Source organism: Mustelus asterias, chromosome 20 (genome assembly GCF_964213995.1).
Source record: "Mustelus asterias chromosome 20, sMusAst1.hap1.1, whole genome shotgun sequence".
NCBI classification, from domain to species: Eukaryota; Metazoa; Chordata; class Chondrichthyes; order Carcharhiniformes; family Triakidae; genus Mustelus; species Mustelus asterias.
Window position 1 is genome coordinate 36,027,231 of NC_135820.1, and position 27,763 is coordinate 36,054,993.

Sequence of the window (27,763 nt, forward strand, 5' to 3'; positions counted from 1 at the left end):
TATAATCCAACTGCAGGGCGATTAAGCTAGCAACGACTGGATATCCCACCACAAAGCTGTGAGACCTAATATCGTTGTTACACACATTGGGAGATAACTTGAATGACATGAATGAAAGAGACCATTGTGAGCTGAAGATTGTGTACAACTTGTTACGTTTACAACGTAATCAAAATAGTTTTATGATAAAGAAAATGTCAGCTTTGAGCAGATGTCACCCTAATTATCTTGCTACCAAAAAGAAATACAAAGTATTCTTTAAACAACTTTTTGAAACATATTTCACTCATTTATTTTGTTAAAATTGAAGAAGATGGAGATTATTTAGCAAATAGAATTGTTTGATTTGTTCTAGTTTGGTTGGCTGTGAGCTTGACTTTTTTTTCTTACTTTAGGGCCAAGACCTGCAACAACATCTGGAACCAGAGTCCTGTTTTCAGCAAATTCACCTGCGAACGGTTGGAGCTTCATTGTTTCTTCCAGCACTGGAACCAGATTGACCTTAGCCATATATTCCTCTCCAAATGCCAAGATCGGACGATACAGCTTATCTCTTCTAGCTGAAAAAGAATCCAGAATCTCCAAACTTGGAGAGTTCATCCTACTCTTCAATCCATGGTGCACTGGTACAAATCCTTATAATCCAGATTCTGAGAGATTTAAAGCCAGGTTGTGAATGAGAAAGGGCCTATATTAATTGAAATGTGGGCCAACTTTGTGAGGTACAATTTTTAATGCTAACCCTGTGCCATACTAATGAGATACATTATCACAGGAAATAATGCAATGTCTCACGATCTTGTTTTCTCTTTTTCTCACTTCATGGCACACTGGAGCCACACTGCATGATAGTTCTCAATGAAAGTTAATGTTTGCCTCACCTCAACAAACCCTGTGAATATTCTGTGCCAGTGCAACAGGACCAGAGCTGGGATCTAACGGCCAAAAGGTCATTGGCTTTGGTGGGACTGGAAGATCCCGCTGGTGGGAAGGGCTGGAAAACCCCTGTCTAATAATATTAGTGAAACTCATGGCCATGAATCTAATGGTTTGGAGCTTCATGTCAAGAGTTGTGATAATGTTTATAAATGGACTTTTTACTTCCTCCTGGCCATTGGATGGAGCAACCAGTGAAGGGACTCACAAAGCCTAGTGGCAAATTTTAAGCAGTTTTTAACAAATTCAATTCTTTAAAACACTTTCAATTGCTTGTATCAATTTGCTATTAAATGCCGACAAGTGTTTTCAACTGGCTTCTATGGTTTTAGGAATTTACAAATAGTTTCAAGTGCTGGCAAGTGTTTACAGATTTCTAAATATGTTTTCAGAGTTTCCTTTATTTAAAGGTTTAATTCAAGCCCCCTTTCATTTCCCTGATACCTCTGGCTCTGTTTCCCCCATCACCTCATTTCTGCGACCCCTTCAATCCTTTCTGACACCCCTTCCCGCCAACCCCTGGTTCTGCTCTCACTCCCTTCCCCCTTCCACCTGTACCACAAACACCCTCTCTGTCACCCCTCCTCTACCCTCACCCTCCTGTTCCACAAACCCTCCATCACCCTCTCCCCTACCTTCCCCCATCTGTTCCACAACCTTCCTCCCCTTCATCACCGTCTTCCCAACCTCTATCATCCCATCCCCTCCCCATGCTCTACATCACCTCTGATGTCATGGAGACTAAGTATTGAGGGACATTTAAGTAAGCAGAGGCGGACAATGTGGTGATGAGGAGGTGAACAGGCTCAGCGATGCTTCAGGGGCAGGAGGAAGGGAAGTGGGGGTAATAGCAGTGTAGATTGGTGGGGGTGGGGGCAAGTTCACCTGATTTCCATACATGCAGAACCCCACTGTCTGACACCATTTTGTACCACAACACCAACAAAGGATTACACATGGATTCAATGCTGATGAATGCTTCATTTTGAATTTTGCAGTATGGCACAACAGATAACTGTGCACAAATACACACTTCCCAAATTATTGTCTGACAGATCATAAATAGAGCAGGTCATGGTAGAAAAAAACATTTGTAATTTCCAGCCTGGTATCTCAATGTGAACATTTAATTATAAATCCTACTTCCCATTGATAACAATCATTATTTGATTTGATTTATTATTGTCACATATATTAACATACAGTGAAAAGTATTGTTTCTTGTGCGCTATACAGACACAACATACCATTCATAGAGAAGGAAACGAGAGAGTGCAGAATGTAGTGTTACAGTCATAGCTAGGGTGTAGAGAAAGATCATCTTTATGCAAGGCAAGTCCATTCAAAAGTCTGACAGCAGCAGGGAAGAAGCTGTTCTTGAGTCGGTTGGTATGTGACCTCAGACTTTTGTATCTTTTTCCCGAAGGAAGAAGGTGCAAGAGAGAATGTCCGGGGTACGTCCAAAGATGTGGACGTACATCTTTGGACGTACCCCGGACATTCTCTCTTGCACCTTCTTCCGTCTGGAAAAAGATACAAAAGTCTGAGGTCACGTACCAACCGACTCAAGAACAGCTTCTTCCCTGCTGCTGTTAGTCTTTTGAATGGACTTGCCTTGCATTAAGTTGATCTTTCTCCACACCCAAGCTATGACTGTAACACTACATTCTGCACTCTCTCGTTTCCTTCTCAATGAATGGTATGTTTTGTCTGTAAAGTGCACAAGAAATAATACTTTTCACTGTATGTTAATACATGTAACAATAATAAATCAAATCAAACAAAAGCCACAGAGTTTTTGTACAGTGAGTTTATTTAAAGAAGCAACTACATAGACAGCTAGTGTAAAGAACAAATACTAAGGTGGATGACAAACTAGGATGATAGATTTTCAAGGAGTGTATTGTTCTCTCAGCTTCTCCAAACAAACTCTCAAAACTATTCAATCTCTTGCCATGACATGTGACTAATTATCTGCAGTTGCACTGAGTTGGCAGTGTGACAGAAATGTCAAGCACTGAAATAGTTATGCACAAATTCCTTTCAAGTACAAGAGATAGAGGAGCAGATATGCAGACAGATTTTGGAAAGATGCAAAAACAACAGGGTTGGTGTGGTGGGTGATTTTAACTTTCCCTGTATTTCCTGAGACTCATTTACTGCTAGGGGCTTGGATGGGGCAGAATTTGTAACGAGCATCCAGGAGCTTTCTCGAAACAGAATGTAAATAGCCCAACTCGGGAAGGAGCCATATTAGACCTGGTATTGGGGAATGAGCCCAGCCAGGTGATCGAAGTTTCAGTAGGAGAACATTTCGGAAACAGTGATCATAATTCCCTAAGTTTTAAGGTGCTTGTGGATAAGGACAAGACTGGTCCTTGGGCAAAGGTGTTAAATTGCGGGAAGGCTAACTACAACAACATTAGGTAGGATTTGGAGAGTGTAGATTGGAGGAGGCTGTTTGAGGGTAAATCAACATTTGACATGTGGGAGTCTTTCAAATGTCAGTTGATTGGAATTCAGGACCGGCGTATACCTGTGAGGATGAAGGATAAGTGTGGCAAGTATCAGGAACCCTGGATAACAAAGGATATTATGAGCCTTGTCAAAAAGAGAAAGGAAGCATTCGTAAGGTCTAAAAGGCTTAGGACAGATGAAACCCTTGAAGAATATAAAGAACGTAGGAAGGAAATAAGGAAGGAGTTAGCAGGGCTAAAAGGGGTCGTGAAAAGTCCTTGGCAAACAGGATTAAGGAAAATCCTAAGGCATTTTAAACAGTGATCATAATTCCCTAAGTTTTAAGGTGCTTGTGGATAAGGACAAGACTGGTCCTTGGGCAAAGGTGTTAAATTGCGGGAAGACTAACTACAACAACATTAGGTAGGATTTGGAGAGTGTAGATTGGAGGAGGCTGTTTGAGGGTAAATCAACATTTGACATGTGGGAGTCTTTCAAATGTCAGTTGATTGGAATTCAGGACCGGCGTATACCTGTGAGGATGAAGGATAAGTGTGGCAAGTATCAGGAACCCTGGATAACAAAGGATATTATGAGCCTTGTCAAAAAGAGAAAGGAAGCATTCGTAAGGTCTAAAAGGCTTAGGACAGATGAAACCCTTGAAGAATATAAAGAACGTAGGAAGGAAATAAGGAAGGAGTTAGCAGGGCTAAAAGGGGTCGTGAAAAGTCCTTGGCAAACAGGATTAAGGAAAATCCTAAGGCATTTTAAACAGTGATCATAATTCCCTAAGTTTTAAGGTGCTTGTGGATAAGGACAAGACTGGTCCTTGGGCAAAGGTGTTAAATTGCGGGAAGACTAACTACAACAACATTAGGTAGGATTTGGAGAGTGTAGATTGGAGGAGGCTGTTTGAGGGTAAATCAACATTTGACATGTGGGAGTCTTTCAAATGTCAGTTGATTGGAATTCAGGACCGGCGTATACCTGTGAGGATGAAGGATAAGTGTAGCAAGTATCAGGAACCCTGGATAACAAAGGATATTATGAGCCTTGTCAAAAAGAGAAAGGAAGCATTCGTAAGGTCTAAAAGGCTTAGGACAGATGAAACCCTTGAAGAATATAAAGAACGTAGGAAGGAAATAAGGAAGGAGTTAGCAGGGCTAAAAGGGGTCGTGAAAAGTCCTTGGCAAACAGGATTAAGGAAAATCCTAAGGCATTTTATACATATGTAAAGAACAAGAGGGTAGCCAGGGAAGGGGTTGGTTCACTCGAGGATAGTGGAGGGAATCTATGCATGGAACCAGAGGAAATGGGTGAGATACTAAATGAATACTTTGCCTCAGTATTCACCAAAGAGAGGGACTTGATGGATGAGGAGCCGAGGTTAGGATGTGTAGGTATTCTGGGTCATATCGATATCAAAAAGGAGGAGGTATTGGGCATCTTAAAAAGCATTAAAGTAGATAAGTCCAAAAGGGAAAATGCTGGAAAATCTCAACTGGCCTGACATCATCTGTAAGGAAAGAAAAGAGCTGATGTTTCGAGTCCAGATGGCCCAAAGGGTTTCAGATTTGGTTTCAGATTCCAGCATCCACAGTAATTTGCTTTTATCCAGTTTTTTAAAGTAGATAAGTCCCCATTGCTGGGGTTGATGGGGTCCCTACCCCTTGGTGTGGGCTGCCAACAGTTGGTCCACATGTCAGTGCCACACTCGTCCCAAATTTCCACCGTATAGGACAACAGCTCAGTCTTGGCTACAATCACAGCTGGAACCCATGTATCCCCTGAAGCGTCGTTTCTGGCCAGTACCAATTCACCCTTCTGAAACTCCCTCAGCTTGGCCTGTTCAGCTTGATGGCCCATCTGTGCCTCCTGGTTCCTCTCCACCACTCATCAGGCCTCAGTAGGTCAAACATTGTACGCAACTGTCTCCCAAACATCAATGCCACCGGTGAACATTTTGTAGATGCATGGGGAGGTGGTCCTGGAGAACTGGTTTATTATTCACACTCAATTCAAGAACTGGTTTATTATTCGCATCAAGGGCACCCCCCCCCTCTCCGCCTGGTGAAGCCTCCAATGACTGTACAAAACGCTCTGCTAGCCCATTCGCCTCTGGATGGTAGGGTGCAGACCTTATATGCCATGCAGCTCCATGTGCTCCTCAAAGTCCTGCAACACAAACTGTGGACTGTTGTCACTTCCAGCCTGGTTTGGATATCCAAGCCTAGTAACCACTGAGCTTGTCCAGGGTCGCTTCTGTGGTCGTCGATTTCATACTATTATTTCCAGCTACTTCAAATGTTCATCAATGGCCACCAGAAAAATCCATGTAGACACGCACCCAAGGCTCCTTTGGCCACTCCCATAGGTGCAATGGCGACGCAGTCGTGGGTACGACTCACACGCGCCTGCTTTTTCCTCAATGCAGGCATTGACTTTTAGCCACCACACATAATTGGCTGTGAATCACACTGACGTTGTGAATGGCATTATATAAATGAAAGTTCTTTCTTGTTATATAAATTAGAGATTCATCGAGTAAAAAATATTTAGCAGAAGCTAATATTCTTTCTTGCTGAAAAAAATCTGAAATTAACATATTCTGTATTAAGATGCTGGCAGTTTGCTCACATATCGCACTCTGTCTGAGTTAATAAGTTATTGTAAATTAATTGCCTTTTTTTATTCCTTTAGTCTTGAGATGCTTAGGAATTCCTACTCGTGTTGTCACAAACTTTAATTCTGCTCATGACATCAGTGGCAATTTAAGAATTGATAAAATCTACGATGAATACGGGAGAAAATGTGGGAAAAAAAATGAGATTAAAGATAGCATTTGGTGAGTCAAATCAGTATAAAATTACAAATGCATGAGTGCAGCATATAGACGAGAAAGAGGAGAAGGCCAGGAATAAATCCTTGCAAAATTGTCAGGATGCACACCTGGGAAGAGAAGCCATTGCTGGAGGAACTCTGGCACTCACCAGCAAAGTCAGAGGGTGAACTGAGCATAGAGTGACTGCGCAGGACAATGCCACAGCTTGCAGAGGGATTGAGGTGGACAAGGAGAAAGAATGAAGCATTATTACAATTACAGGGAGTGTAATCTGTGACTTTGATCGGGACTGGGTTGGGATTGAGAAGAGGAAGGATCCTGAATTTCTGGACTTTATTATTTTTTATGTGGCGCAATGTCACATTTTGCTGAGTGTCTGAAAGGAGGGCAGTTTTAAAATAATCTTTAATTGTTCTACTCCTTTTCATTCTTCTACCAAACCTAATTATATCAAGGACATTATTTTCTAATAGTTGGAATATATACTAGATAATTTAATTAAATGTCAAAAGAGAAAAGCAAAATGCTTTCAAATAGTAATCACTGATAAATATTCAGAATGCATGCAGATAAATCATAACTGATCTTACAAAACTGAATGTTCACTCAATCTCTAATACTGATAGCCACTATTAGGTCAGCCAAGTGTTCATCTGATTTTTTATTTCCCTACTTAAACACATAAACAAAACAACACAATTTCTGTGAGAATTTTAGTAACCTGGAGACTTTTCATTGTTGCTGCAATTTAGGAACTTCCATGTCTGGATAGAGAGCTGGATGGCAAGAAGTGATCTGCGGCAAGGCAATGATGGTTGGCAGGTGCTGGACTCAACCCCACAGGAGAAAAGTGAAGTTACAGAGAGCAATTCCAACATCATAAACTATAATAGTGTACCCACCTTAAACAGTTCATATCTTTTTCCATTGTTGTGAATTAATTGCTGTTGTATTGATTATGAATAGTGCTGTGCACGGACTAATGTTCTTCTGGGCCAACCCAGGCCAGATAAGTTGGGCAGCATCAGCTTCCCAGGGGTAAATGTCTTCTGATCAATACAATAAATGATTATGCATTAGTTAATCACACTGTGTTTCCTTCCATGCCGGAGATCCTGAGGTAACCTCTCTAAAGTATTTCAACAAGATTGCATGGCAAAAGCAAATCTTTAAAAATAAAATAAAAATAAAAACGAACAATTATATTTTAATATAGGAGGTCTTGTGGCGCAGTGCATAGCATCCCTGCCTCTAAGTCAGGGGCTCCAGGTTCGAGACCCACCCCAGGACTTGATGGCCAAGGAAGGTGTGTTTATAATGTGGCCAAACAAGTTGAATGTGCCAACCTGCAAATTCTTCCAAAATGCCAGTGGCACACGGTAAGAACAGGAGAGACTCCTGGTCAGCCACACTTGATGTGGAATGCCACTGCTCAAGCTATAAGCCTCTGGCTACAGACTAGCGACCTATTCCAGGAATAACGAGCTGTGGCAATAGATGAAAGTCTGCTTTGTTGCACCACTGGGTGCAGGAAGAGAATTGGAATTGGAATATTTTAACAAAAGTGTCTATTCTTTGAAGTGAGATGGCTCGATGGGGTTCTGAAAGCTTTCTTAAATATGAATCACAGTCAGGATTATTTAAATTCATTGAGGTTGATTCTCAAGTATTTCTTTTTTTTAAAAGGAATTTATTACTGTGGACCAGCTCCAGTCAAGGCAATCAAGGAAGGATCTGTGGATATGAAGTATGACATTCCCTTTGTCTTTGCTGAAGTCAATGCAGATCAAGTATCTTGGGTCTTGGGTAGAGATGGCACAAAGGAAAAGATAAAGATCAAAACTCAGCATGTGGGTCAGAATATCAGCACAAAGAGTTGTGGCAGAGATGGTCGTGATGACATCACATATAATTACAAGGATCCCGAGGGTAAGGAACAGAGTAAGAAGTCTCACAACACCAGGTTAAAGTCCAACAGGTTTATTTGGTAGCAAATACCATAAGCTTTTGGAGCACTGCTCCTTCGTCAGATGGAGTGGATATCTGCTCTCAAACAGTGCACAGACACAGAAATCAAGTTACAGAATACTAATTAGAATGCGAATCTCTACAACCAGCCAGGTCTTAAAGGTACAGGCAATGTGGGTGGAGGGAGCATTCAACACAGGTTAAAGAGATGTGTATTGTCTCCAGACAGAACAGCTAGTGAGATTCTGCAAGACCAGGGGGAAAGCTGTGCGGGTTACTGATAATGTGACATAAATCCAACATCCCGGTTTAGGCCGTCCTCATGTGTGCGGAACTTGGCTATCAGTTTCTGCTCAGCGACTCTGCGCTGTCGTGTGTCGTGAAGGCCGCCTTGGAGAACGCTTACCTGAAGATCCAAGGCTGAATGCCCGTGACTGCTGAAGTGCTCCCCCACAGGAAGAGAACAGTCTTGCCTGGTGATTGCCGAGTGGTGTTCATTCATCCGTTGTCGTAGCGTCTGCATGGTTTCCCCAATGTACCATGCCTCGGGACATCCTTTCCTGCAGCGTATCAGGTAGACAACGTTGGCCGAGTTGCAAGAGTAGGTACCGTGTACCTGGTAGATGGTGTTCTCACGTGAGATGATGGCATCCGTGTCGATGATCTGGCACGTCTTGCAGAGGTTGCTGTGGTAGGGTTGTGTGGTGTCGTGGTCACTGTTCTCCTGAAGGCTGGGTAGTTTGCTGCGGACAATGGTCTGTTTGAGGTTGCGTGGTTGTTTGAAGGCAAGAAGTGGGGGTGTGGGGATGGCCTTGGCGAGATGTTCGTCTTCATCAATGACATGTTGAAGGCTCCGGAGGAGATGCCGTAGCTTCAAGGATCTCCAAGAAGATCGCGCATATCGACACAGACATCAAGTTTCTACAAACATGCAAGGAAGCAGACAAGATACCTGATGCGCTACTCAAACACGAGGCCTGATGCTCGGTAAATGAAAGGCTTTTATTTACTGTAATGAAGCAGCCAGTACTTATATACACTATCCCAGACTGAAGGGGTGCCGGCCAGAGCAGGGACTCTTATACCTCTCCCAGGAGGCGGAGCCCGACTGGGATGTGCCACAACACTACAGTACAAAGGTGTAAGAACCCCACCCTAACCCCAACAGCAACAATAGAACAACCCAACAGTAACATATGTACATCCTTGTAGTACTGGCCAGCCCCTGGCTCAGTACTATCCAGTGGGAACCAACGATGGTTCACCACATTCACCCCTCCTTTGAGAACAAAGGCCGGCGGGGTACAAAAACAGAATAAAGTGTCAGCAGTCTATAAGTTCAGACGGTCAGGGGGACTGCACCGTCGTTGTGACCTCCTCAATACCGGCGGTGACACCAGAGTAGGCACTCGCGGTGGCGTTCTCCCCAAGGTGGCGTCCAGCTGTTCTTCCACGGACTCACAGGCCGGTTGACCCTGAGGTGACGGTAGTCCATGGGATCCTGACACGCCCTGCAGTGGCGACCATCTTCTGGGCTCAGGCAAGCTGTACATGGGAGTAAAATGGTTAAGCAACGGTCCCGATGCTGCCCGCGCTGTGTCCGGGGAAGAAACAAGAGATAAAGGGTTTGTAACAGGGGGTATGGGAGCGACAGGGGTTGCTACGTCCCCTGCTGGCGCCAGGTCTCGGATCGAGACCGTATCCTCTCGCCCGTCAGGGTATGCTACATAGGCATACTGAGGGTTGGCGTGGAGGAGATGGACCTGTTCGACCAACGGGTCGGACTTGCGGGCCCTTACATGTCGCCGCAGGAGGACGGGTCCTGAGTACGTCAACCAAGACGGTAATGAGGTCCCCGAGGAAGACTTCCGAGGGAATGAGAACATCCTCTCGTGGGGAGTAGCATTGGTTGCCGTACACAGGAGGGAGCGAATAGAATGGAGCGCATCAGGGAGCACGTCTTGCCAACGGGAGACTGGAAGACCTTTTGACTTCAACGCCAGTCAGACAACCTTCCAGACAGTAGCATTCTCACGTTCCACCTGTCCGTTACCCCTAGGGTTGTAGCTTGTTGTCCTACTAGAGGCAATCCCGTATGAGAGCAGGAATTGCCTCAAGTCATCGCTCATGAACGACGAGCCCCTGTCGCTATGGATGTAGCCGGGGTACCCGAACAGGGTAAAGAGATCACGGAATGCCTTGATAACCGTGGCAGCGGATGTATCAGAGCAGGGAACAACAAAAGGGAACCGAGAGTACTCGTCAATGATATTGAGAAAGTACACATTCCGATCTGTTGAGGGAAGGGGGCCCTTAAAATCGACACTCAGTCTCTCGAAGGGACGAGTGGCCTTGACTAAATGTGCCCGGTCAGGTCGGTAAAAGTGCGGTTTGCATTCCGCGCAAACCCGACAGCTCCTTGTTACTGACCTGACGTCCTCCACCGAGTAAGGCAGGTTGTGGGCTTTTATAAAGTGGTAGAGCCGAGTGACCCCAGGATGGCATAGGTCATTATGGAGGGCCTGCAAACGGTCCTCCTGTATACTAGCGCATGTTCCACGCGAGAGGGCATCCGAGGGCTCATTGAGTTTCCCTGGACGGTACATGATGTCGTAGTTATAGGTGGAGAGTTCAATTCTCCACCGCAAGATCTTGTCATTCTTGATCTTGCCCCTCTGCGTGTTGTTAAACATGAACGCCACGGACCGCTGGTCCGTGATCAGGGTGAACCATTTTCCCGCCAAGTAATGGTGCCAGTGCCTGACAGCCTCCACAATGGCTTGGGCCTCCTTGTCCACCGCTGAATGCCGAATTTCGGGGCCTTGGAGGGTGCGGGAAAAAAATGCGACGGGCCTGCCCGCCTGGTTAAGTGTGGCGGCCAGGGCGAAATCAGATGCATCACTCTCCACCTGAAAGGGGATGGACTCGTCTACAGCGTGCATCGTAGCTTTCGCGATATCGGCTTTCAATTTATCGAAGGCCAATCGGGCCTCTGGCGTTAAGGGAAAAGTCGTGGACTTAATGAGCGGACGGGCTTTGTCCGCGTAGTTGGGAACCCACTGCGCATAATAAGAGAAGAAGCCTAAGCATCTTCTCAGTGCTTTTGCACTAGCAGGCAAGGGAAGTTCAGAAAGGGGGCGCATACGGTCTGGATCAGGGCCAATGACCCCGTTTTCCACCACGTATCCTAGGATGGCTAAACGGCGCGTACGAAACACACACTTCTCCCTGTTGTAGGTCAAGTTCAGGCGAGATGCAGTGCGTAGGAAGTTCAGGAGACTCGTGTCGTGGTCCTGCTGGTCATGGCCGCAGATGGTGACATTATCCAGGTAAGGGAAGGTAGCCCGCAGCCCGTTCTGGTCCACCATTCGGTCCATAGCATGCTGGAAGACCGAGACCCCATTGGTGACACCAAAGGGAACCCTGAGAAAGTGATACAAGCGACCATCCGCCTCAAAAGCCGTGTGCTGTCGGTCCTCTGGGCGAATGGGGAGTTGGTGGTAGGCAGACTTGAGGTCTATGGTGGAGAACACCCGGGACTGCGCAATCTGATTGACCATATCAGATATGCGCGGGAGAGGATACGCATCCAGCTGCGTATATCGGTTAATGGTCTGACTGTAGTCAATGACCATCCGGGGTTTGTTCCCGCTCTTGACCACCACGACCTGCGCCCTCCACGGACTAGCGCTGGGTTGTATGATCCTTTCTTTGAGGAGCCGCTGAACCTCAGATCTAATGAAGATCCGATCCTCAGCGCTGTAACGCCTACTTTTAGTCGCGATGGGCTTGCAGCCTGGTACAAGATTCTGGAACAAGGAGGGTGTGGTGATCTTCAGCGTCGAGAGGCTGCAGGCGGGGCGCATTGGGCAATTTGGAGGCTGCTGCTGTTTTCCCACTGCCAGTGAAGGGAGTGGCCCACCGTACTGTAGGATTACACTCCTCAAGTGGACCATGAAGTTTAGTCCGAGAAGTATTGGCGCGCAAAGATACGGCAACATGAGGAGCTTGAAACGCTTGTAAACTGTGCCTTGCACCTTCAAGGTTACCACGCAACTCCCTAGCATGGCAACAGACCGGGACCTTGATGCCATAGAGATTGTCTGTTTGGCAGGTTGAATCTGGAGTCCACACCGCTTCACAGTGTCTGGGTGGATAAAGCTCTCAGTGCTCCCGCTGTCAAACAGACAATAAATCATGTGGTCATTTACCTGGATATTCATCATAGATTTGTCAAGTCTATGAGGCTTGGCCTGGTCCAGGATGATCGACGCCACCGTTGGTTCATGAGCGCCACTGCAGGCAGCTGAAATCGATGAGGAGGACCCCTGCTGGTCGTTTGTGGTCAGTGTCGACCAACATGGCCGCTCCCATAAGTCGCACGTGGGTGAGGGCGCCAAACTCAGCGACCCCTTGTGGTCACACTCCTCCGACTCCGTCGACCGTAATGGCGTCGTCCTGGCCTCGCACGTGGACGAACCCCGCGATGACTTCGACGACGAAGACCCGAGCTCTGAAGAATCGCAGGCCGCACTGCCGTTCCTGGGTTTAGATCGGCACACTTTTGAATAGTGCCCTTTTTTACCGCATGCGGTGCACAACACAGCTTTAGCGGGACACCGTTGCCGAGTATACTTCGCTCCCCCACAGAAATAGCACCGCGGGCCGCCCGGGGCTGCTGCCGTCGTCTGGCCCGAGTGTGAGCACGCCATTACACAGCATTTCGAACCCGAGGGACGAGGAGGGATTGGCGACTGCTCCTGCCACGTTGTCTCCACATGGTCCTCCGAATATAATACTAAGCTTTTGGAGGCCGTCTCGAGCATCTCTGCTAGCTCAATGGCCTGGGTAAGATCAAGGTTACCCTTCTCCAACAGTTTAAGTCGAATGTACGAAGATCCGATCCCCGCCACAAACGCATCTCGGGCGAGGTCGTTCATGCTCTGCTCAGCCGACACAGATTTGCAGTTACAGCCCCTGGCTAGCTGTAGGAGCTCGTTCGCATATTCCTCCATCGTTTCGCCAGACTGCCGTCGTCGAGTGGCTAGGAGGTAACGAGCGTGTATCTCATTGGGTGGTTTGATATAGCGCTTCTTCAGAAGCTCGAGGGCCTTAGTATAATCGGTGGCCGCACGGATCGCGAGGTAGACAGTGTCGCTTACCCTCGCATGGAGGAACCGGAGTCTGTCATCATCTGTGGTGACCGCTGCGGAGGCTGCCAGGTAGTCTTCGAAACACTTCAGCCAGTGGTCGAAGGTGTTAGAAGCGCCCACCGCACGTGGATCTAGTGTAAGGCGTTCCGGCTTCAGAATTTGCTCCATACTCTTTCTTTTTTTTTCTTCGACGAGAGTTTAACGACAGTAAATAAAATTGATGCGCTACTCAAACACGAGGCCTGATGCTCGGTAAATGAAAGGCTTTTATTTACTGTAATGAAGCAGCCAATAATTATATACACTATCCCAGACTGAAGGGGTCCCGGCCAGAGCAGGGACTCTTCTACCTCTCCCAGGAGGCGGAGCCCGACTGGGATGTGCCACAACACTACAGTACAAAGGTGTAACAACCCCACCCTAACCCCAACAGCAACAATAGCACAACCCAACAGTAACATATGTACATCCTTGTAGTACTGGCCAGCCCCTGGCTCAGTACTATCCAGTGGGAACCAACGATGGTTCACCACAATACCGAAAGGACTACGTATCACGAACCCACTCAGGTCAACCTTTAACACAGACTACGCTGAGAGACATTGCCGTCGCACCTCTCTCACCCTCCTCAAACACCTCATACACCAACTGTACAGCAACCGCCGCAGCCTGGAAACCAAGATCGAATCCATATTCTCAACTTGCGCTCAGGACGCAGACCAGTTGCGAAACTCTGCCAAGCAGACGAGACAAAGGAACTTCACCATCTACATGCACACCAAGAACAGGAAACTTGAGAAACTCGGCATCACCACCAGCAGCAACAAAGCCTCTCCCGGTACCACAGTAGAAAACAGTACCACTGCAGGAAAGTCCATTGTCAACTTGTCGGACTACACACTTCAGCCAGATGAAATCGAAGTTCTCAGCCGAGGGCTCAACTTTTGCCCCACTACCAAAATAGACCCCATCAGTCTCGCAACGGACACAGAGGAATTCATCAGGCGAATGAGGCTGCGGGAGTTCTTCCACAAACCCCAAGAGGCCAACAGCGAATACAGTGAGACAGCCAATGAACTGGAACAGCCGACAGAGAGATCTGCAGTGCAGCAACTGAAGAGGAAGGAGTCCAATTGGACTCCTCCGGAAGGCCGCTGCCCTCGACTTGACATGTATGCCCAAGCCATCAGGAGGTGCGTCAACACCAAATTCATCAGCCGCACTCACAAGACAGCACCGAACATCACCCAAGCACAACGCAACGCCATCCACGCTCTCAAGACCAACCGCAACATTGTCATCAAACCAGCAGACAAAGGAGGGGCCATTGTCATACTGAACAGAACGGATTACTGCAAAGAAGTGTACCGACAACTGAACAACGAGGAACACTACAGACAGTTACCCACAGATCCGACCAAGGAACACACCCGTCAACTCAACACTTTGATCAAAACCTTTGATCCGGACCTTCAAAACACCCTCCGTGCTCTCATCCCACGTACTCCACGCATTGGAGATCTCTACTGCCTCCAAAAATACACAAGGCAAACACACCCGGCCGTCCCATCGTTTCAGGAAATGGAACCCTGTGCGAGAACCTCTCCGGCTATGTCGAGGGCATCTTGAATCCCATTGTACAAAGAACCCCCAGCTTTTGTTGCGACACTACGGACTTCCTACGGAAACTCAACACACATGGAGCAGTTGAACCAGGAGCACTCCTCGTCACAATGGATGTCTCGGCACTCTACACCAGCATCCCCCACGATGATGGCATTGCTGCAACGGCCTCAGTACTCAATGCCGTCAACTGCCAGTTTCCAGATGCAATTTTACAACTCATCCGCTTCATCCTGGACCACAATATCTTCACCTTCAACAACCAGTTCTTCATCCAGACACACGGAACAGCCATGGGGACAAAATTCGCACCTCAATATGCCAACATCTTCATGCACAGGTTTGAACAAGACTTCTTCACCGCACAGGACCTTCAACCGATGCTGTACACTAGGTACATCGATGACATTTTCTTCCTTTGGAGTCATGGTGAGCAATCACTGAAACAACTATATGATGACATCAACACGTTCCATCCCACCATCAGACTCACCATAGACTACTCTCCGGAATCGGTTGCATTCTTGGACACACGCATCTCCATTAAGGACGGTCACCTCAGCACCTCACTGTACCGCAAGCTCACGGATAACCTCATGATGCTCCACTTCTCCAGCTTCCACCCTAAACACGTTAAAGAAGCTATCCCCTACGGACAAGCCCTCCGAATACACAGGATCTGCTCGGATGAGGAGGATCGCAACAGACACCTCCAGACGCTGAAAGATGCCCTCATAAGAACAGGATATGGCGTTCGACTCATCGATCAACAGTTCCAACGCGCCACAGCGAAAAACCGCATCACCTCCTCAGAAGGCAAACACGGGACACAGTGGACAGAGTACCCTTCGTCGTCCAGTACTTCCCTGGAGCGGAGAAGCTACAGCATCTCCTCCGGAGCCTTCAACATGTCATTGATGAAGACGAACATCTCGCCAAGGCCATCCCCACACCCCCACTTCTTGCCTTCAAACAACCACACAACCTCAAACAGACCATTGTCCGCAGCAAACTACCCAGCCTTCAGGAGAACAGTGACCACGACACCACACAACCCTACCATAGCAACCTCTGCAAGACGTGCCAGATCATCGACACGGATGCCATCATCTCACGTGAGAACACCATCTACCAGGTACACGGTACCTACTCTTGCAACTCGGCCAACGTTGTCTACCTGATACGCTGCAGGAAAGGATGTCCCGAGGCATGGTACATTGGGGAAACCATGCAGACGCTACGACAACGGATGAATGAACACCGCTCGACAATCACCAGGCAAGACTGTTCTCTTCCTGTGGGGGAGCACTTCAGCAGTCACGGGCATTCAGCCTTGGATCTTCAGGTAAGTGTTCTCCAAGGCGGCCTTCACAACACACGACAGCGCAGTCGCTGAGCAGAAACTGATAGCCAAGTTCCGCACACATGAGGACGGCCTAAACCGGGATGTTGGATTTATGTCACATTATCAGTAACCCCCACAGCTTTCCCCCTGGTCTTGCAGAATCTCACTAGCTGTTCTGTCTGGAGACAATACACATCTCTTTAACCTGTATTGAATGCTCCCTCCACCCACATTGCCTGTACCTTTAAGACCTGGCTGGTTGTAGAGATTCGCATTCTAATTAGTGTTCTGTAACTTGATTTCTGTGTCTGTTTGCACTGTTTGAGAGCAGATATCCACTCCATCTGACGAAGGAGCAGTGCTCCGAAAGCTTATGGTATTTGCTACCAAATAAACCTGTTGGACTTTAACCTGGTGTTGTGAGACTTCTTACTGTGCTTACCCCAGTCCAACGTCGGCATCTCCACATCGTAAGGAACAGAAGCAGACATTTTGAAATGTGATCTTTTATTACTTTAATATTGTTACATCTTGATTACAGTTTTACCAATCTAATAGCAATGGATTCAACTTCCAGATCACATTTTATAACTTAAGTGAGCTGTGAGTATAGTGTGCATTTATAGGTACATATATGGTGTCAGAAACCATGGCTGGGATTCTCCAGTCCCGCTGCATTTGGCTGAGCACCAAATTCTCCATTCTCTCTGGCAGTGGTGGTGGGGCATACGAGACCGGAGAATTCCAGCCGACTTATACAAATTATCCAAACAAGGAGAGCAGAAAAATAAATAAATCATTGTTACCTTATGGAACCTTATTTTTCAACCTATTTAGGTTCTGCTAAAGAAAGAGCAATTGTTTCCGAAGCTGATTGGAGAAATAGGATGGATCCCCTGCCAGAAAAGAAACTCCAGGTCCATGTGAAGACTGACAAATCAATAACCAATGGATCTAATGTTCAAGTTCTTGTAACCATCTCCAACTACACTTCAATGGATATGGTCTGCAACCTTCACTTCCATGCCCATGTAAAAAACTATAATGGAAAACTAGTGCGCCAAATTACAGAAAAGAATCTGCAACAAATTGCCGTCCGAGGCAATGGAGGTAATGGAACAGTTATTGATCTTTTCGTTTTCTAATCTACATTTTCTGTTGTAACAGACAATGAAAAAACAAACAAAAAGTGTTCATGATAAGCAGGAGGTCAGGTAGCATCTAAGGAGAGAGAAAACTGATTTAAAATTTCTTCTTTGTGACCTTCCATCATGATCTGGTCACACCTGCCATGATGCCAGAAACCTGGGCAGAGGCGTGTTTTGCTGTGGTAGAGATGGCCCACCATTGACCTGCGGTGGGACCTCCCAAACCGCTACGGTCAATGGGTTCTCCTGTTGTCCTCATCCTTTGCTGAAGAGGCTCCCACTAACAGGAATGGCCAGAAAACTTCAGCCATGATGTTTATATGTGAACTGTTCAAATTGTCAGACTTACTAAATGATGTAACTTAATAACTAAGAGCAGCTTAAATTAAATGTCATGAATCCATGGCCCGCTATGTCCCTACGGGAATCATGTTGGCCCAGAGAATCGGGCATTGGGCAAAAAATGTGTTTTACACTGGGCGCCAAACTCATGGCGATGGTCCCTGCCTTCCACGCCGTCCCTGATTGGGTTCCTGGCCAGACTGGGTGGGAACCCAATAGTTAGTCAACTTGACTTTTTAAAAATATGAGTAAGGGATTTGGAGCCTGATTCAGTTCCCTTCTGCTGTTCACCCGCCTCCCCTGAGGGATCTGCACCAAGTGGGCTTTGGTTCAGATCCTGGGAAAGGTGTTGTTCAGTTTCAGGACGGTGAATTCAGACACTGAGGTGTTCGTGGTTCTCCTCTTGTCAATGGCAAGGGTGGAGGGGTGCAGTGGGAGGGGGGAGGCGGTGGGGCATATGCAGAAGGGGCACCATTTCAGTTTTTGGGGACAGGGGTCCTGTCCACTAAAGCGGGTGATCTCTGAGAAGCCGGATTGGCCAGGGTGATTCCCGAGATGCCTAAATTTGGATGCTTCAGTTGGAGAATCCCACTTGACAGATGCTGACAGCACCAGCAGGAAAACCAGAGCACTTAGTCTCGATTCATGAGAATCACGAAATGTCTCGCTGTGTATTTTTTTTATTCCTTCATGGACATCTTTGGCCGGGCCGACATCTATCACCCATATGGGCACTGTTGTGGGCCTAGAGTCACATGTAGGCCAGACCAAGGACAACAGGTTTCCTCCCCTACTGGACATCAGTGAACCAGATGGGTTTTTACAATAATCAACAATGGTAATCTTTAGACTTTTAATTGCATATTTTTATTGAATTCAAATTTCACCATCCACAGTGCAGAAGGAGGGCATTCGTCCCATCGAGTCTGCACTGACCACTATCCCACCCAGGCCCTATTCCCGTAACCCCTCATATTTACCCTGCTAATCCCCCTGACACTCAGGTTAATTTAGCATGACCAATCAACCTAATCCACATATCTTTGGACTATGGGAGGAAACCAGAGCACCTGGAGGAAACCCATGCAGACATGGGGAGAATGTGCAAACTCCACACAGACAGTGACCCGAGGCTGGAATTGAACACGGCTCCCTGGTGCTGTGAGGCAGCAGTGTTAACCACTGTACCACCGGGACCCTGGGTCTCTGGATTACAAGTCCAGTGGCAATGCCACTACACCACCACCTCCCCTATCTCTATCTTGATATATTCCGAGAGCAATCCATCATATGCCGAAGCATTGCACTAACTTATCTGTAATCTTCTGATTGGTTCAGATCTCACATTTAAACTGTTGTTTCCTTCTGATTAGCTGTCCATAAAATTCATCATTAATCCATAACATCCATCATTAATATTCATCATTCATCCTTAATATTCACCATTATCCTCACTCACCACTGCCATTGAACACCCTGCCTCAGTCATGCATGAAAAATCCTATCCTTTCTGTTTTAAGCAGCCAAATAATGACTGAAGCTTCTCTGGGAAACTATTTCTGAGACAATCAAAGAATCCAGAATTTGTTTTTTTTGGGCAAATCCTCATTATTTTCTTTACCTTACCGCCACCATTGCAGAAATTTTTATTCATGCATTTCTTATCTCCAAACTAGGTTTTATAGCCAATTCCATCTGCTTCCCCTCTCGATCTAAAACAGTATAGAAATTCCAATTCATCTAGGTCTCCACTACGCACATCTTATCCCATTGTAAGTAACTTTTGTACGTCACACAGATCTACTGCTACAATGCATTGAATTTAATTCTTACACATCCCTCCACAGTTTCACTCCACCTTATCTTTGTAACTTAATCTACCTTGCATTCTCCACTTTACAGAGTGTAAATTTTCCCTTCTCTCCCTCGTCCCCATTCCCCACCCAACCCTCCTCCTCATAGCATCTCTGATGATAATACTTTCATCAGAGTGGCCTTAAACACTAGGGGTGGAATTTTCCCGTCCCGCCCACCACGGGAATCATAGCGAGCCGGGGCGGACCATGCAAAGGTCCATTGACCTCAAGCGCGATTTTCCTGTCTTGAGGCGAGTGCGGCTGGAAAATCCCACCCTGGAATTCTCGTTCAACATCCCAGTGAGTCACTGCATCTCTTCAAACCTTTAAAAGCTGTCTTTAAACCAATCTTTTCAACCTTGCTGGAGTTATTTCCCCATCCAATTTGAGGCCCTCCTAATCTTTATGGAGTGCTGTGGGACTTTAAGGACATTACAGAAATATAAGAAAGCGCTATCCTATTGAAATTTATGCTGATTTCTTAAACACTTTTTCCGAGTGCTGCAATGGGAAGACAAAACATTGTTAGGGATGTTCTGGCAATGACTCAGTAACAGTTGAGCCAAATTGAGGCAGCTCCTCCATCTGGACATTGAGAGGGTATAGGCTGGAGGAGGATAATCATAGAATCCTACAGGGCAGAAGGAGGCCCTTCGGTCCATCGAGTCTGCGTTGACCACAATCCCACGCAGGCCCTATCCCCATAACCCCATGCATTTACACTAGCTGGTTCCCCCTGACACTAAGGGGTAATTTAGCATGGCCAATCAACCTAACCCGCACATCTTTGGATTGTGGGAGGAAACTGGAGCACCCGGAGGAAACCTACACAGACATGGGGAGTACGTGCAAGCTTCATAGCGACAGTGACCCAAGCCGGGAATCGAACCTGGGTCCCTGTCGCTGTGAGGCAGCAGTGCTAACCACTGTGCCACCATGCGGCCCCCAAGGATAATGCACTATGGTCAGTCAGAGAATGTGGTTTATGACTTTAGTTAGGATTGTTTTGGTACTTTGAGAAGAGCAATAACCTGATTGGAGGATTCAAAAATGGAGAAAGAGATTGGCAGTCAATATATGAAGGACTGTGGAGAGAAAGGGGAGGTTGAAGATGAGGTGTTAATAACAAGGACAGTAAAGGAGCATGTTTCAATAACATTAACATGCTAAGTGGTTTTTATACTCTATTAGTAATGTTAAGAGCATGGCCGATGGTAAACACTGGGTTATTCCAAATCTAGAAGGGAAATTTGAAATGATAGCCCTCTGTTCTTTCCCCATAGTCCTGTGATGATTTTTCTCCCGACCAAGCAGCATTTATCAATTCTCTTCTGAATGTTATTATTGCTCCTGCTGCCACCTACCTTTCAGGCAATGCATTTCAGATTACAACAACTCATTGTGTATAAAATGTTTCTTGATGTCACCGTTCATATTAAATCTGTATCCTCTGGTTACCAAACCTTCTGTCAGTTTCTCCTGATTTATTCCATCAAAACCATTCATAATTCTGAACAATTCAAACAAATCTCCTGTTACACTTCTCTGCTCTAAAGACAACATGCACAGATTTCATAGCATCATAAAAACCCTAAAGTGCAGAAGGAGGGCATTCGGCCCATCGAGTCTGCACCAACAACAACACTCAGACCCTATCCACTTCACCCCACTTATTTACCCTGCTAATCCCTCTAACCTACACATCCCGGACACTAAGGGGAAATTCAACATGGCCAATCAACCTAACCCACACATCTTTGGAGTGTGGGAGGAAACTGGAGCACCCAGAGGAAACTCACGCAGACACGGGGGGAATGTGCAAACTCCGCACATACAGAGACCCAAGCCGGGAATCGAACCCAGGTCCCTGGGGCTGTGAGGTAGCAGTGCTAACCACTGTGCCACCCCAAATGAGAGCGCCTAACGTGGGGCACGAACCCACGACCCTGGGATTAAGAGTCCCATGCTCTACTGACTGAGCTAGTCCCCTCATTCCTGCTACTATTCTAGTAAATCTGTTCTGCACAATCTCAGACCTGACATTCTCTGCTTTCTGTCAGTCAGCCAATTTTCAATCCAATCTAGTACTCTACCCCCAATCCCCTGCAATCTCACCTTCTGGATCAGTCTTTTATGCCACACCTTGTCAAACGCCTTCTGGATGTCTAGATATACCACATCCACAGATTCCCCACTATCCATCTTGCTGGTTATGTCCTGAAAGAACTCGACTAAGTTTGTCAAGCATGACTTACCCTTCATAAAACCATGCTGACAATGGTGGATTGAGCTTTGTCTTTCCAAATGCTCAGTCATCTTCCTCATAATGATTGATTCCAGCCACTTCCCCACCACAGAGGTCAAGCTAAACCAGACTATAATTTCCTATTTTTTTGCCTCGCTCCCTTTTTGAATAGGGGCACCATATTAGTGTGTTTCCCCTGCACTTGTTCCAGATCCATTCAAGGGGACCGCTGCCAGGAAACTTGTACCATGGTTCTCCAAGGGTGCCCTGACCAGGCACCTGGATGATGTGCAGCAGAGGCAGGATGTCCTCTATCCACTGCAGCACAGACGCCCATCCAACGAGGTGATCACCCCTGCCTGTGAGGCAGTGGCAGCCCGAGTAAGTGTCAGCTTACAGCAGAAGAGTGCTGCAAGAGGATGAATGACCTTCTTCACATGGCCAGGGTAAATATGCCTCATCCAATCTCCCGCTACACACCTCCAAGATGACCTCTCACCCAGCCATCTCCTGGGTTGCCAGCACCTATCTCAAGGCCCTCTTTCCTCCAATCCCCATGGTCTTTCTGTATCTCCTCTGCTCCTAACTTCCCCATTCCCGCTCAAGTTCCACACATGCCACACCTCATCACCATCTGAACAGGTAGGACTCCTGCCTACACTCACTCTATCTATCTTAATGCAGGACAAACTCAAGCATAACCGCTGTGAACAGGCACAAGCAGTCGGAATAATGCTCAAGCTAAGAACCCTGATGCTCTTCCAGGACCGAGCCCTTGAACTGGCCGGGGAGGAGCGGGACTGCGCCTGTGCAGAAAGTGCTGTGGAGGGGCGGGACTGCGCCTGTGCAGAGGGTGCTGTGGAGGAGCAGGACTGCGCCTGTGCAGAGGGTGTTGTGAGGGGCGGGACTGCGCCTGTGCAGAGGGTGCTGTGGCGGGGCAGGACTGCGCCTGTGCAGAGGGTGCTGTGGAGGGGCGGGACTACGCCTGTGCAGAGGGTGCTGTGGAGGGGCGGGACTGCGCCTGTGCAGAGGGTGCTGTGAAGGGGCGGGACTGCGCCTGTGCAGAGGGTGCTATGGAGGAGCGGGAATGCGCCTGTGCAGAGGGTGCTGTGGAGAAGCGGGACTGCGCCTGTGCAGAGGGTGCTGTGGAGGAGCGGGAATGCGCCTGTGCAGAGGGTGTTGTGGAGGAGCGGGAATGCGCCTGTGCAGAGGGTGCTATGGAGCCAACATATAAAATTGAGAACATTCAAGACATTGTGGTGTTTCACCAACGTTTTCCCAATATATTAATGGTAAAAAGTTAGTTAAGGAAAAAGTGGGACCGATCAGACATGAAGAAGGGAACTTGTGAGAAGAGGCTGTGGGAAGGATTCTAAATGAATGTTTGTCTCCGTGTTTACAGGGAAAGGGATGATGCAGATATAGTATTCCAAGAGGAACACTGACATTTTGGATGGGATAATCATAAAGAGAGAGGAAATACTCGAAGGGTTGTAATCCTTGAACGTTGATAAGGCTCAGGGCCAGATGGATTGTTTCCGAGGCTGCTGAAGGAGGTCAGGGAGAAGATAGCAGATGCTCTGAAGATAATTTTCCAATCCTCGCCCGATACAGGGGAGATACCCGAAGACTGGACTAATGCAAATGTGTTTCTATTGTTTAAAAAGGGATCGAAGTAAAACAATTATAGGCCAGTTTGTCTTACATCAGTGGTGGGCAAATACGTTGAATCAATCCTGAGAGATAGGATTAACTGTCATGTAGAAAGGCGTGGACTAGTCAGGGATGGTCAGCATGGATTTGTTAAACAAAGGTCTTGCCTCACAAATTGATTGAATTCTTTGAGGAAGTGACAAGAAGGGTCGATGAAGGTGGTGTAGAGGATGTTGTGTACATGGATTTTAGCAAAGTGGTTGGTCAAAAAAGTGAAAGCCCATGGGACACAGGGGTAATGTGGCAAACTGGATAAAAAGTTGGCTTAGTAACAGGAAACAAAGGGCAATGGTCGATGGATGGTGTTGCGAATGGAAAGTTGTTTCAAGTGTTGTTCAACAGGGCTCGGTGTTGGGAGCCTTACTGTTTGTGTTATGTATTAACAGTTTGGTCGTGAACGTGGGGGGCATGATTGGGAAATTTGCAGACAATATAACAATTGACCAAGTGGTGGATAATGTAGAGGATAGCTATAATCTCCACAACAATATAGATGGATTGGTGGAGTGGGCGGTAAAGTGGCAGATGGATTTCAACATAAAGAAGTGTGAGGTCATGCATTTAGGGAGGTCAAACAGATATAGGGAATACACAATAAATGAGAATATACAAGAGGGGTAGAGGAAGTAAGAGATCTTGGCTTACAATTACACAGGTCCCTAAAGGCAGCAGTTTAAGTGGACAAGTTTGTAAATAAGGCATGTGGAATGCTCTCATTGGTAGAGGTATAGAATATAAAAGTATGAATATAATATTGGAATTGTATAAAACACTGGTGCGGCCACACCTGGAATATTGTGTGCAGCTCTGGTCACATTACAGGAAGGGTGTAAGTGTTTTGGAGAGAATGCAGGCGAGATTTACAAAAATATTGCTAGTGTTTAAAAATTGTAGCTACGATGAGAGATTGGGTAGGTTGGGGTTATTTTCCTTGGAACAAAGAAGGTTGAGGGGTGACTTGACAGAGGTGTACAAAATTATGAGGGGAAGAGACAGTGAACAGGATAAAATTGTTTCACTTGGTGGAGAATTCTAGAACTAGGGGACATAGATTCAAGGTAAGTAGAAGAAGGTGTAGAGGGGATATACAGAAGAACTTTTTTTACGCAGAAGGTAGTGGGTGTCGGAAATTCACTGCCCGAGTTGGTGGTGGAAGCAGAGGCCCTAAACACTTATTAAAAGTATCTGGAACTGCACCTTAAGTGCTGTAAGCTAGAGGGCTATGGGACAGGTGCAGGAAAATGAGATAGAAAGGATATCTGTGTGTCCTTGGGCTGGCATGGACAAGATGTACCAAATGACCTCCTTCTATGCTGTAACTTTTCTAAGGTTTAATGTTCTATTACATTAAAAAAGCATTGAATTTAAATGCAGAGGTAGCATAAATAACCAATAATGAGAAAAATCTCTTTCCAAAGGTATAGTATATTTAATTGATGTTCTTAATACTCACTCCCAATTCCTGCAAAATGCTTCTATCTCAAAGTCACTAGAGTGCCAAATTCGTCCAGATACAATGTTATCTGATGAACTAAAGTGTTTAAGATGTGTCAGTTGGTGTTCAGTCTAACGATTATGCCTGGTTCAGGAAAGGAAGCTGGCGGGACAGGAGATTGATACTTTAAGTTCTGCAGTTCTGATGGCGAAGTGGAGGTAAAGAAGTTGAGACACAGGAACAGTGATCCAAGCCACTATACCTGCAATTGGTAAACTATCTCCTCATGGTATTGTCATAGCTCAAACAGAAAGAAAAAAAACTTCCATACGTATATATGCCTTCAAGAATTTCATAGTCAGTGAGGTACTTTTGAAATATTGTAGGGAAATTATGCTCGGAAATGTAGACATAGCAATGTCACATAAGCAGCAATGATATTAATGACCTCGGCTGGGATTTTCTGACCCATCCCCCATCCGCAGCAGGTTTTCTGGTGGTGGGGGGGGGCGGGCAGGGAGGGGTTGGGAGGAGTGGTGGTGGAGTACGGGGGCAGGGGGGGAGTTGGGGTGGTTTGGGAGGAGGCAGGAAAGGATTGTGGTTGGGAGGGGGCAGGTGGGAGGAGTGGCGGGGGGGGGGGGGGGGGGGAGGGGGGGGGGGGCGCGGGGGTGGCAGAAAATCTTAGCCCAGATAATCTGTTTTAATTTTGTATGAGGCATAGATTGGTCACCAGGACGAAAGTCACTGCTTTACTTTCCAGAATGTCATGGAATATCTTTTATCCACCTGAGGCAGACCAACCTCAATATAATGTCTTATCTCAAAATTCATCGATCATTTGTATTGTTTTATGAGGCTTTAATCACTCACTCCTCCCCAAGCGGTTTGAAGATTGACTGGTTTTTCCAAGTGAATTCAAAAGTTGTACTAAGTCCTCACAGGGAGGAACATTCACCTGTTACAATCTCCGCAGAGACCAATAACTTTGAAAAAGAGATTCAAGCTTCTAGTTGTGAGCTGAAAGAACAACACTACGAGATTTCACATTTTAAAAATGTTTATTGTAATAAATGACGAAGAAAATACCATTGATTACGTATTTCTTTGGCAACTTGCACTTTAAAGTACAGAAAGTCATGTTTCTCCTTATCACCCCTCGTGCTCTCCACAAAATTACAGTTATTTTTGTAAACAAATCATAGTTTCTCCCTTTTCGTTTTCCCAGCTAGGTATTTCTAATCCCAAAACTGACTTTCACTGTGAGGGTTTGTTGCAGATTCCTTTCCTCTAACCCAAGCTACGTGAAGTTGGCAGCCTCCCTTGAATGCTGACAAACTTGGCCTCTTTAATTTGTGCTCCACCTGCATTCTATGTGACCAACAATAGAGTCAGTATTTTCTCTGCTTCAGGTGCAGGACTGGTTGCCTCTATCTTCTGCTGTTTGCCTATCGGGTAGCTGCAAACCACCCCAAAGCAAAACTGTTGTCTGTCTCTGGGATTCATGGATTTGGCTGTAAGCTGATCACAAAAATGACTTCCCTGCTCTCTTCCTGGTGGCAACCTGGCATCCAAGTAGAAATACCAATGAGGCAACTTTGATCCCAGCTTATTTTCATCATAGAAATAAACAATAGTTTATGATGCCACAACTTTGAGACTCTCAGGCTCTATCCATTGTGAGCACAGACACTCTGCTATTGTCTGCAGCTATAAATACCGAGCACCTTCCTCCCAATAAAACAGTCCACTTCCTTATTTCGAACAATCAAATCACCCAAAATTACTGTCGGGTAGATGCCAGAACAGATTATATAACCCCCTTTTATTTACCCTAAGTTTAAAACTACAGGCTAAAAATGTAACAATCTTATAAACCTCATGATTTTGATACACCAAAACAGTGCAATGTTAAAGTTGCCTAAAATTTGTAACTGAAAGAAAAAGTATTTAAACAAGCACACAGACTACAATATGTAATGATAATGTGAAAATGTAAGTAATTAATGCACCTTTAATGACTATCCCATAGATTCAGAAATAGGGTTTTAAGCTCTTTTTCAGGTTTCTCCTGCTCTCTCTTTTTCTTGGACTGTGATGTTCTTTTACATCTCGTACTTTGTCACAGTCCAAATCCATCAGTAGTTTCTTCAACCCTGACTTGTAAGGAACAAAGTCACACTTCACTTTTGCTAATTCGTCAGGTGCTACAACGGGAACCCTCGCAGAAGAAATAAAGGAGAAAAACATCTTTAGAATTCTAAGACAAAGATTATAAAATTATTCATACAACTAATAAATCTGGAATTATGGCCAGACTTTTATGCTTCCCCCTTCCCCAGGGTGGTTTCTGAGATGGATGTGATGGAGGGTCAGGGGAGGGTGGAGGGAGAGTAAAGGAGATGTAAAATTGGATGGGATGGGATTCTCTCCAGGATTCCGCTCTCCCCGACCAGTGGAGCGGGCTGAGCCTTGGATGAGAAGCCTGCCTATGTCTCAATTAGTGATAACCCTTCCTCAATTTTTAGGCTGGTGGATGCCGGTGGGGAGCTCCAGCCCTCCCCCTCTTCCCCCACCCACCTCGCTCCTGTCGGCCTACCTCCTGACCCTGAGATCATCCCCTTTCCTAATCCCCAGGGCTTCCCCTACCCCCCTGTACCCTGGATCACAAGTACTTTCCTGAAGTGCAGTCCCAGGACTTAG

At 46.3% G+C, this 27,763-nt stretch overlaps 1 protein-coding gene across 1 annotated transcript; it reads left to right on the plus strand.

Moving 5' to 3' along the window:
* The first annotated feature begins 107 nt into the window (after positions 1–107).
* On the plus strand, positions 108–27,763 carry LOC144508244 (protein-glutamine gamma-glutamyltransferase K-like). The gene is made up of 10 exons (XM_078236059.1): positions 108–165; positions 396–626; positions 6,094–6,238; positions 6,988–7,090; positions 7,903–8,164; positions 17,162–17,434; positions 22,127–22,296; positions 22,600–22,809; positions 25,217–25,281; positions 27,589–27,763. Exons 1-10 carry the CDS (start codon positions 108–110, stop codon positions 27,761–27,763), a joined length of 1,692 nt encoding a protein of 563 aa, XP_078092185.1.